The 12,301-nt window shown below is 43.2% G+C and overlaps 1 protein-coding gene across 3 annotated transcripts in view; it reads left to right on the plus strand.

Moving 5' to 3' along the window:
* Nucleotides 1-12,301, plus strand: part of erbb4b (erb-b2 receptor tyrosine kinase 4b) — a 623,270-nt gene that overhangs the window by 289,160 nt on the left and 321,809 nt on the right. For all 3 annotated transcript variants that reach the window (XR_014602804.1, XM_084085440.1, XM_084085441.1), the window contains exon 2: nucleotides 746-897. Coding sequence is in view for 2 of the 3 variants with exons in the window: in XM_084085440.1 (XP_083941566.1) it covers nucleotides 746-897 (152 nt within the window). In the remaining variant the exon portion in view is untranslated. The remainder of the gene's footprint in view (nucleotides 1-745; nucleotides 898-12,301) is intronic.

Here is a 12,301-nt window from a genome sequence, read left to right on the forward strand (position 1 = left end):
GTCCAGGACCCCTAGGGGGGTCCTCAGAGTTACTACAGTGGGTCCTCCAAATCTTTGTGTGATGTGGAACATTAGCCTTTTGACTCTTAGACTCTAGTCTGAGAGTCTATTAGACTTTTCTCCCTCCTGGGTCCCAAACTATGGAATAAACTCTCCCTTGCAGTCAGAACTGCAGACCAGACTGACCAGACTCCTCTCTCCTTGTATCCCCTCATCACCTTTTTCGATTACTACTGTATGTTAGTTACTTGTTCACATGTTTTTGTTGTTTTGTTTTGATTTGCTTTTTCTTCAGCACAAAATGGTATGATTCTGATCCTGAATAATATTTAGATATTAGCATATTGTTTAGACAGATGCTAGGTTTGATGTTTACCTGGTGCCTTTGACCCACTGTTCTCTTTGCACTTTATTTATGTGAGTATTTACCTTGTTAGTTGACCACGGTTCATGTCATTTATTCAGATGAGTCACTCTGGATAAGAGCATCTGCTAAATGCCTGAACTGTAAATTGTACAATTTGAGTACATAGTTCTAAATGATTGAAAATGTTTCAATTCCTTGTACAGTAGCTTGTAGATCGGCTATTTTCACTAGTCTGGGTCCGGGGCAGACATCAAATTTCTCTTTTTTGGTCTCGAGCTAAAAGTTTGGGAAACCCTTCTGTAAAAGTAAAAAAAAGAAATGACTGCTTCCATTTGTAACGGCTTGTCCTGTCTGTCCTTTCTTGGTTCTTCCCTCCAGTGTGTGCCGGCACAGAGAACAAGCTCAGCACGCTGTCGGATCTGGAGCAGCAGTACCGCACCCTGAGGAAGTACTACGAGAACTGTGAGGTGGTGATGGGCAACCTGGAGATCACCAGCATCGACCGCAGCCGTGACCTCACCTTCCTCCGAGTAAGACACCATGTCCTGTGGTTGCTGGTTGGATGGATGGTTTGAAAAGTGTCAATTACTCACTAGTTGCCTTGCGGTTCAACTACTATGCCTATATCTCTTGGTTGGAGAGTATCAGTTAATCCCCCTGTGTGGGCTTGAATGCCTGAAGAAAACGACTTAATTTAGCTTTTTCTTTGCCTTCACAGAGAAGGCAAAGAAAACAAATGTTTTTTTTGCAAAAAATGATGCTATATTTAGCCTGGGACTACCACCTCAGTGGCCTTGTGGTTAATGTGTCCGCCCTGAGATTGGTCAGGGTTCGATCCCTGGCACGAGTCACACCAAAGACTATAAAAATGGTACCCAGTGCCGGCCGATCCAGCATCAAGGGTTGGATTGGGAGTAAGTCCCTGTGTACTTGTACATCATGTGACATACTAGCGTCATGTCCAGGAGGTGTACTCACACCACAGAAACAGGAGATCACATGGCTCGGGCACCGTTGGTTCCCAAGGCTACTGTAATTAGCCAGGAGTCCTGTTCAATTATGACTACAATGAATGAGCCCAAGGAGAGTCTTCAATTCAGTGAACTAGCGGAGCCGGGCAGTTTCCTGGAAACTTTAGCAATATGTTTTTTTGAAATGTGTTTGGGAAACACTGAGCATACGACTGGATACACGAGCCTTTGATTAATACTTTAATGAGGATATTAGAAAATGTTTTGCTGGTGTTGAAATTAATCTCTGATCTACCACTAATCTCTTAAACCACATTCAACCTGGCGTCCCTGTTTTGTACTGTAGGTGAAGATTAAAAAATACAACATTTGATAATAAATCAGACATTTTCAAAAGCTTTCTAAAATGTTCAAAAATAGCAAAAATTGTAGATGGGCTGTTTTAAGTATTTTGTCAGCGAATACATTTTTATTTTGTCCAATCTGTGTGGTACAGTATGTTAATGCAATATAACTTATACAATCGGGATGGCTTGTCTCCCTGCTCATCAATTGAGACATTTACAGTAGATCCTGTGTCTAGGTTTGACACAGATTTTGACCTGAGAGTCAAAATAAACTTTCTCCCCAGAGCAAGCAGCCAGGTACTGTTATCTCAATGATAACAATTTGAGCACTTGCGCAGGAGACCCGGCTTTAAATCTGGGGGTAGAGCAGTGAAGTTAGTGTTTAAAATCAGTTTTTAAAAAAAAGTTCACAACTAAATATAATCCTGTGAACTTGGTAATCATTGCTTCCTCATTCGACCTTGTTGCCCAGACAATGTCCTGTGCTCAATCCTCTCACCACAATCATGGTTGAGATTAGTGTCCCCATAACCAATATGATATGCAGAGTGGAGAGGCCGTCTAATCACAGTTAATCACAAACGCTCCTCTAGTGCAGAGTGCCGAAACTGATTGTGTGCATGTTCTTGCCAGATTGGTCCCAGCCATGGAATAATAGAAAACCAAATGACCTGATTCTCTCTCATTGAGAACAAATCTCCTCCTTGATTAAAGATAATTCAGCAGCTTCAACCACTTAAGACCTACATATATATGTGCTTTGACGTACAGTACGGCGAATAGCGAAAATAACAGATCTGTAAGCTCACGATGCGGACGGTTCTCGAGATATGAGGGGTGCACACGGATGGACACAGATGCACATGCCAGTGGTGTTAAGTAACTAAGTACATTTACTCAAGTACTGTACTTCAGTACAATTTTGAGGTATTTTTACTTCACTGGAGTATTTCCAATTTCCAGTAATTTTACTGCTACTCCACTACATCTCAGAGGCAAATATTGTACTTTTACTCACCTACAATTATTTGAAAACTTTAGTTACTAGTTACTTTGTAGATTTTTAATTATTATTACAAAACTTGCATTACCCATTTCATCCCTATATACATTTCGGCCATTTGAAAATAGCAGATCTCCAAGCTCACAATGCTTCGCGATGCGACGCATTGTGAGCTAGTAGATCTGCTATTTTCAAAATATTTGTATACATTTTATAGATTTGAAAACTTGAAATGGGACAGTCTGTATAATGAGTACTTTCTACTTTTGGTACTTAAAGTACAATTTTTATACCAATACTTTTGTACTTTTACTCAAGTACATTTGGAATTCCGGACTTTTACTTGTAACAGAGTACTTTGAGTACTTTTTCCACCACTGGCACATGCATGCAGTGATTCAGTGCACTTCTAAAAACTAGAGCCTTCACACCGACTTACATGCCCATATGGAGATCTCTATATCTGTCCGACCTTGTCCATGCCCCCTTGTGTGCCCATATATGGAGCTGACTGATGTGTTTGTGCATGATGCCATTACGACACATTGAGGTTAGATAACACACTCCATATTTGGGCGTAGCTGCATTGGGAACTCCTTACATGGTTATGGCTGAGTCATAGTGACATGAGCGTGATGAAGTGGTCCGTCGGCTGTTCGGCCAGCCGGTCCTCCTCATATTGTATCATTGCATCATACAGTATATGGGCAGAAAAGGGACACGACGTACAGAGATTTGTGGATCCGTAGATATTTCTGGACAACCTGCCGATCCGCGGTTAACCAGAAATAATGTGCCACTCCGCACATCACTCCCTTGGGTCCTTGTTAATACACACGCCATGTTTGAAGACCATCTGTCGGGCGGTTTGGAGACATGCGGGAGATTTGTATTTGTTTGGCTATAATGACATCCTCAAAATAGGGAACTCCAGGTTTAAAGTGGTTAAATCATGCCTTTCAGCAATGGCTCAAATATTTATAAGTAATCTTAAGGGGGAAAAAAGTTAAATACCGTAGATCAGTGTTTCTCAAAGTGGGCTCCAAGGACCCTCAGGGTTCCTTGAGGGGTTCCAAATGGACCCTTACCGGTCTATAACTCTGAGAAACACAAAATGGAATCTCTCAGAGTAATGGAGGTCCTTGAAATTAAAAAGGATTGAGAACCACTGCTGTAGGTATGGCCCACACCTAAACTTTACTGAGTCAACTTGATGCAAAGACTGCCAAATAACAGCGGTAATCCACACAGTGTTCGTGGGGGGGGGGGGGGGGAGCGGGGGGGGTGTTGCAAATTGATTCTGCCGGCTGGAAGGCGGATGGCAAGTGCCTCGTCTGAAAGAAAGGAGAATAAGAGGAAACTGAAACGGTGAAACAGAGTTAAATTGGAATGCAGGCAGATGGATAATGTGGCAAATGTTGGAGGACCGGTATATCCGCAGGATGCTTGTTGCCAGGGCGAGGGTGCAGAGGTGAAATAGCTTACATGGATGTCTGCCGCCCCAACATGCTTGGTTAAACACACACACACACACACACACACACACACACACACACACACACACACACACACACACACACACACACACACACACACACACACACACACCCACCCCCACACACACACGCACGCACGCACGCACGCACGCACGCACGCACGCACGCACGCACGCACGCACGCACACGCGCGCCGCATCAGGTAATGACAGCCCACGGCCCCTCCAGGCCCAGAGCGGTAATGGCGTGGTAATGAGAGGTCAGACGAAGGGGAGTGAAACGGCGCTGTAGAGGAATTTGCTGGAGGAAAGGAAAAAAAAACAGCCCACTACGGTTGAATTCATGCCACCGCTGTTGACCTCCCTTTAGCCCTCTGCCTCTCAAGCGCTTCACCCTGGACCGGCGTTGGCTGTACTCCTTCTCCTGAAACATCATCAAACTCCAATTGATTCCACTCTATTTGGGGGGTCGGGGAGGAGCTCCCCGGGTGCTCTAGGCTGCAGTGCTGACTGCATTAGTGGTATTACTGTGGGGATGAATCGGGGCTTCAGCAGACTGCCTGTAAGCAGAGATATGGTCAAAAACACGATCCCCCAAACTAGCCGAGCTTTTGTTTTCATATTTTGTTGTTTAGTTGTGTTTCTTTGTGCATCAGCACTCTCACAAAGAGATTTTAACTGCTTAAAGCGGCACTGTCACTTTTTTTAAAAATTAATAAAATGTAAATTTGTCCAATCTGTATGGTAGAGTATGTTAATACAATATAACTTGGGGTGGTTGTATTTTATCTCCCTGCTCTTCTATTGAAACATTTAGATTGTGTCAAAGGTCATGTCTCACCTAGACACAGGATCTGACACGAATTTTGACCACATTGGTCAAGATTCAATTTATCCTCTGAGCAAGCAGTCGGGCTCTTTTAGCTCAATGGTAAAAATGTCAGCACTTGCGCAGGAAACCAGGTTCAAATCCGGGGTAGGAAATGAAAGTTACATAGTGCCGCGTTATCGCCATACAATGAAAATAGCCGATATACAAGCTGACAACAACGCATGGTGATGTGATGCGTTGTGAGCACGTAGAGCGGCCGCGTTGGCCACATCATACGTTTCGGTAGCAAAGTCATTTGTAGCAAAGTGAAAGGTCCCTCAACCTCGGTTAAAAAACCCGCCCAGGGAGTTATATTTAATGTGTCTCGTGGACAGAGAGGATAGATCAAAGCCGCCAAATGAAATAGAGGCATTGAAACCTGCTGTTTTCTCGCAAAACAACACAGACAAGATCCCTACACCCCCTGCAATGCAAAACAAAACGCAGGCGGGCATGAGAAAAGATGCTAAAGTGATACCATTGGACCCCTGCAGTGGTAATAGGCCCCAGGGACTCAGAGGAAAATACAGAGAGAGAGAGAGAGAGCTGCAGCCGCGGCAGTAACAAGCGATTGTGATTATTGTTTAACTTTGCAGAAACAGTCTTGAGAGAACAATCACTCTCCCAGTTTGGAGGCAATTCTGGCTTTTGGCTTGCCTTCATTTGCTCTCTCCTTCTACGAAGGCTACCAGTAGTGCTCTCACACAAACAAAGTGCAGTACTCTCTGAACGAGGTTGAAGGCACATCAGCAGTGGTGGAAAGAAACTAAGTACATTCACTTAAGTACTGTATTGTAGGCTACTTAAGTACAAGTTTGAGGTATTTGTACTTTACTGGAGTATTTCCAATTTCCAATACTTTTACTTCTACTCCACTACATCTCGGAGGCACATATTGTACTTTTACTCCACTACATTTATTTGAAAACTAGTTATTAATTACTTTGTAGATTTTGATTATTATTACAAAACCTACATTAGCCACCTCAGCTCTGTATACATTTCGGCCAATTGAAAATAGCCGATCTACAACTTGTAGATCAGCTATTTTCAAAAGATTTTAATGCATTTTAAAACTTCAAATGGGACAATCTGCATAAGGAGTACTTTTACTTTTAGTACTTTAAGTACATTTTGATGCCAATACTTTTGTACTTTTACTCGAGTACATTTTGAATTCTGAACCTTTACTTGTAACGGAGTATTTCTACATTGCAGTATTGATACTTTTACTTAAGTAAAACATGTGAGTACTTTTTCCACCACTGGTTATGACACTATACACAGCCACCTGGGTTGCCGCTCATTTACCAAAAAAAAGAGAAGCTCCCTGTGGCGCTCGCTTGCCAGGATCCAGCACAATTAACGAGGGTTAATTGAACATTCTAATTAGGAACGCAGGGTGCCAAACAGCAAGGGAGCACCAAGGTGTGGTGTGTATTTTTATAGGGCATATTATTATGATTCTTATTTTTAAAAACACATTAATGCCATGCCTCCCCGGGGAGAGAGAGGAAGCTTCACCTTGAGTCGGGGAAGAAGGAGAGGATGAGTGTGAGCAGCGTTGCCATGTCTGCTTATTATAAGCAACTTTGGGGTTTTCTGTATTGTTGCTTATTTGGGCTCCTACAATAAATGTTGTTTAAGCCAGTGGTCCTCAAAAATGTTCATGCAAAGGACACCCAAATTAATATGTAGTTGTACCGCGTATCCCCATCTGAAAACCTTTAGTGCCAGGGACCCCCGTACCAGATTTGTGTTGTTAAAATGTTTCAAAAGTATAAAAAAAATCTTCACATTTTTCCCAAGATAAAAAAAAAGATAGCAGATCTACCAGCTCCCATCGCGACGCTCATGTGTTAGTCGCTTCTTATGGGCTTGTTTTCATAGACCTGATTCCTTATGTCTCTCGCAAAATCTGGCAACACTGAGTGTAAGGGGTGTGTGTGTGTGTGGGGTGGGGGGAGAGGGGGCGTAGCGCTCAGCGATGGCTTCCAGCCTTGTCTCGCAGAGTGATTGAAACTGATGCTCCCAACTCCCCCCGTTTTTTTTCCTCCTTTCTTTTTTTAAGATAGTGGGAGAGATTGATGTCTGCCTCCCGAAACCCCGCGAACAGCTTTAGCAGTAAATAAAGTCCATCTTCCAAACTGCCTCGGCGTCGGCAGATGAATCGAGGCTTGCGCCGTGATTAATAACCGCAATCCCGCCAAAGCCACGACTTCAAACCCCCCCCCCCCCTTCTCTCTTTCTGTCATCGGCGCGCATTCGCACCGACAGCCAAAACGGAACGTTCTTTTAGCTGTTAACATACAGTACAGTTATTTACAAGACAATCCTTCCTTTAGACGGCGAGTCGGAAGACCGGACGCACATTTTGCATAGCGGCGTGCACAGACATTTTGAGGGGCAGGTGCTCAAGTAAATTATAGTTTTTTTTGTTTACTTGGTCTGCTCTTTTTTCCCTCTACACCTATACCTCTTTGACAAAAATAGCCGATCTACAAGCCCACAACGCCTCGCAGCGCGAGGCGTTGTGGGCTTGTAGATCTGCTATTTTTGGCTAAAGTTATCCTCAGAAAAGGGATGCTAGGTTTCGAGTGGTTATGGTAAAAAGAAAAATCATATCACATAAAGATTTGGCGGACCCCCTGTAGTAACTCTGAGGACCCCTTGTTGAAGACCCCTGCTGTAAACTGGAAAAAAAAACGTTTTTTTTTTCATTTTTTCAAAAGGGCACTTCTGGTCAAGAGGGCAAAGGGCAGGTCCTCTAGCACCTCCTAGAGTCTATCTGTGCACGTCCCTGGCGGCATGCCTGCCTGAGGGGAGCACGGATGACGAGTTGTGTACGAGTTGGTTTCGTCACGTTGGTTTCAAACAGTGTTTTTATGATATTATGAGACCAAGTAAACTAGACACTTCTCCTTGCCCTTTGCATTCAACCATAAATAGATGTGTGTCTGGGTGTCTGGATTGTTTATTTTTACTCTTCCCCACCCTCCCTCTCAGTACGTCCCAGTCAGCACAGTCACATCAGATCATTTGCTTGCATTAAAGGTAGGGTACGTGATATTTTTTTGTTAAAAGGTTAGAGCACTATATTCTGATACTAAACATTGCTATAGAGTGTTATCAGCTTCATTTTTTATAGTGTTCCAGATCCAATTGTGTCTGCTCATTTCTTTGTGTCATCACTTCCAATTTCACTTGTTTAATCTGTATCCTGTCTGAGTTCTCTATCCTGATTGGATCACATTGGTATGCTGACCTGAAAATAAAGAGCTGGAGAGACGTGGAGACTCCTGTTACTGAACAAACCCTCTATAGCAATGATTACTATCAGAATATAGAGCTATTTAACATTTTTACCCTGCCTTTAACCACTTAAAACCACTTAAACCTGGGACTTAAATCTGTAACTTTAATGTTCTATTTGAGATATAAAACGTGGGTCCCCCCGTGCAACTGCAGAAATGTTAACCGCTGAGCTAATAGAGTACACCTGGGTAGGAGAGGAATTGAATGTTGACCTTCAGGCAGTACCAATGGTCAACCACTAGTGGTCATCCATAATCTCTCAATAGAAGAGCATAGGAGACCAAATACAACTGCCGCAGGTACATTGTATTAACATACATACACCATACAGATTGGTCAGAATGACATTGTATTGACTTGAAAAAGTGAAACAGTGTAGTTTTAAGCCATATATGTTGTCGTACGACGAATCACAAAAAATAACAGATACATTTTTTCGATTATGACATGCCCAAAATAAATAGGAACGACAGGTAGGAAGTGGTTAATAATCATTGAAATGTCCAGCTGTCTCAGCCTCTGTAAGTCTGCCTTGCAACACACACACACACACACACACACACACACACACACACACACACACACACACACACACACACACACACACACACACACACACACACACACACTATACTCTGCCCTTCCTGTCCGTCTGAGCGACTCCCCGCCTTCTTTGTCCCTGCAGTGTCTAATGGTCTGATATGGTGTTAATTATAGAAGTATCATTTACCAATGGAAACAGTAAATATTTCCATTAGGTCTCGCGTCATTAGCCTGACAATTACAAAACAGGGGGGGGGGGAGAGAGAGCAGGGGAGGCAGATAAGAAATACAGTTTAAGGTTCGGTTACCATGACATCGTATGAGGCCAATGACTAGGGTAGTCTCATTGACCTCTACAGTATGAGGCACACACACACACACACACACACACACACACACACACACACACACACACACACACACACACACACACACACACACACACACACACACACACACACACACACACACACACACACACACTGTCTCTCCCTCCCCCCTCTATCTCTCTCCCCCCCTTCTCATTAGGTCTCAGTTTCCACTTTGTCTTCCTCCCAATGTCTCTCAGTTATTACCCCAATATATCGTGGCTGTTGGTCCAAATGTATTATTTAGTCACAAGACGCTCTTGTTAATATTTGTAATTGTTTAAATAACTTATAAAAAACCCACATACAGACTTAACCACTTTAAAAAATCCTCCTAAAATAGTGAGAATAGCAACGCGCCAAGAGCTAGTGAATTTGAGCTTGTTGATCGGCTAATGTAGGGCATTAATTTACGGGGGGGGAAAAAAAGTAAAAATTGAAACATGGAGATACGGAGATGCCCGACAGCAACGATATCTAATTACAGTAAGATCCAATTTCAATTCCAAGTGGTGGGACGGCTCCCTCCCTCTCTCTCCGTATTATTAGGGCTGATTGAAGCTACTGAAGTGGTCCTCTAGGTTCTATCTAGGACATTCTGGGGGGGTTTGAGTGTCCTCTAACAGGGCCCTTTGATCAGGACTGATTTAAAATGATGGCTTGACCCCGTGTGTGTGTGTGTGTGTTTCAGATAGCTCTGTGCTGTCAGTGTGACACGCAGCAGACGGAAAAACAAAGCGGGGTCGTTGAGCGGCTTGTCTGCAAGGAAGTGCAGGAGGGCAGAACGTGATGTACGGGGTCAAAGATCTAGTGTGGAACGCAGCCACTCCAGTTTAGATAGATAGAGAACACACATGGAGCACTGCTTGACTTATACTTTGTCGCGCGCCTGTATCGCACGCTATGAAGATAGCCGAGCTCAACTACTATGGCTGTGAATCTTTGGCCATCTCACGATTCCATTCGATTCCGATTCTTGGGGTCACGATTCAATTCAAAATAGTTTAATCCAAACATTTTCAGTCATATTGTTTTCTTCTGGACTTCTACTGCTGTAGTGTAGCCTAGTTATTTCCAACAGCACAAACCAAAAAATAATAATAATACCAGAGAGGGTCATGTAAAAATCCTTGGCTTTGAATGGATCTTAATGCAGAAACACAGCATAATTGCCTTGATGCAAGTAACGTTAACGAGTGTCAACGAGCATCAGCTGGACAGTGAAGCTTACATTTCATATCACAAACACCAATTTTTGGAAATTGTGATTTTGTATCGTTGATAATAAGAATCGCGATTATTACATGAATTGATTTTTTCCAACACCCCTATCAACAACAACAATTGCAACGCTTCTTGTTTTTAATGCCAATTGATTCATCCCCACACATTGTTTTTTGTTCTGGTGGATATAGACGAGACCCTCCCGCCCCCCAGACAGCTTTTTTTTGTATTTATTTTTTCTCCCGTGATTTTGTAACCCTTATTTTTCACCCGGTGCCAATTTTCTAAGTGATCCTGGGCGCTACACTCCCCTCACCGGCCTAGGGAGGCCAGGGCCGAGCTCATGCCTCCTTCAATGACAAGGGGGAGTTTCCCTGGTTGGACGTATCGCGTGGAAGGAACACGTTATTCCAACCAGTTCCCTTCTCCTCCATCAGGCTCTTGACACATTGTTTTGTCACATTGTCACATTGTTTACTGTGGAAAGCTGTTTCTCCACTGTGGATACATGTTTCTCCACTGTGGATACGCTGGTGTGTCTGCAATTGACTTAACCGACTGAACCGACGTTTTTTCTCCACTGTGGATAAGTTGGTGTTTCCTTAGACTACCTAACTCACTGACACTCTTGTCACACTGTTTTGTTTTTCTCCAGTGTGGATTCGGTGGTGTCTCTTCAGACTATTAAAATGTCTGAAACTCTTGTCACATTGTTTACAGTGGAAGTGTTTCTCTCCACTGTGGATACGCAGGTGTGCTTTCAGGTTACTTAAATGACTGAAACTCTTATTACACTGTTTACAGTGGAACGGTTTTTCTCCGGTGTGGATACGCTGGTGCGTCTTCAGATTATCCAACACATTGAAACTCTTGTCACACTGTTTACAGTGGAAAGGTCTTTCTCCAGTGTGGACACGCTGGTGTTTCTTTAGATCACCTAAGTTATTGAAACTCTTGTCACACTGTTCACAATGGAAAGGTTTTTCTCCAGTGTGGATAAGCTGGTGTCTCTTCAGGGTACTTAACAAACTGAAACTCTTGTCACACTGTTTACAATAGAAAGGTTTTTCTCCAGTGTGGACACGCAGGTGTGTCTGTAGACTACCTAACACACTGAAGCTCTTGACACACTGTTTACAGTGGAAAGGTTTTTCTCCAGTGTGGATACGCAGGTGTGTCTGTAGACTACTTAACACACTGAAACTCCTGACACACTGTTTACAGTGGAAAGGTTTTTCTCCAGTGTGGATAAGCTGGTGTCTCTTCAGGTGACTTAACAAACTGAAACTCTTGTCACACTGTTCACAATGGAAAGGTTTTTCTCCAGTGTGGATAAGCTGGTGTCTCTTCAGGGTACTTAACACACTGAAACTCTTGTCACACTGTTTACAATAGAAAGGTTTTTCTCCAGTGTGGATACGCAGGTGTGTCTGTAGACTACCTAACAAACTGAAACTCTTGACACACTGTTTACAGTGGAAAGGTTTTTCTCCAGTGTGGATACGCAGGTGTGTCTGTAGACTACCTAACACACTGAAACTCTTGACACACTGTTTACAGTGGAAAGGTTTTTCTCCAGTGTGGATAAGCTGGTGTCTCTTCAGGTGACTTAACAAACTGAAACTCTTGTCACACTGTTCACAATGGAACGTTTTTTCTCCAGTGTGGATAAGCTGGTGTCTGTTCAGGCTACTTAACTTACTGAAACTATTTTCACATTGTTTACAGAGGAAAGGTTTTTCTCCCGTGTGGATACGGTAGTGGTTCTTCAGCTCACTTAACCAACTGAAACTCTGG

Source organism: Gymnoscopelus microlampas (genome assembly GCF_963454915.1).
Source record: "Gymnoscopelus microlampas genome assembly, chromosome: 17".
Classification (NCBI taxonomy): Eukaryota; Metazoa; Chordata; class Actinopteri; order Myctophiformes; family Myctophidae; genus Gymnoscopelus; species Gymnoscopelus microlampas.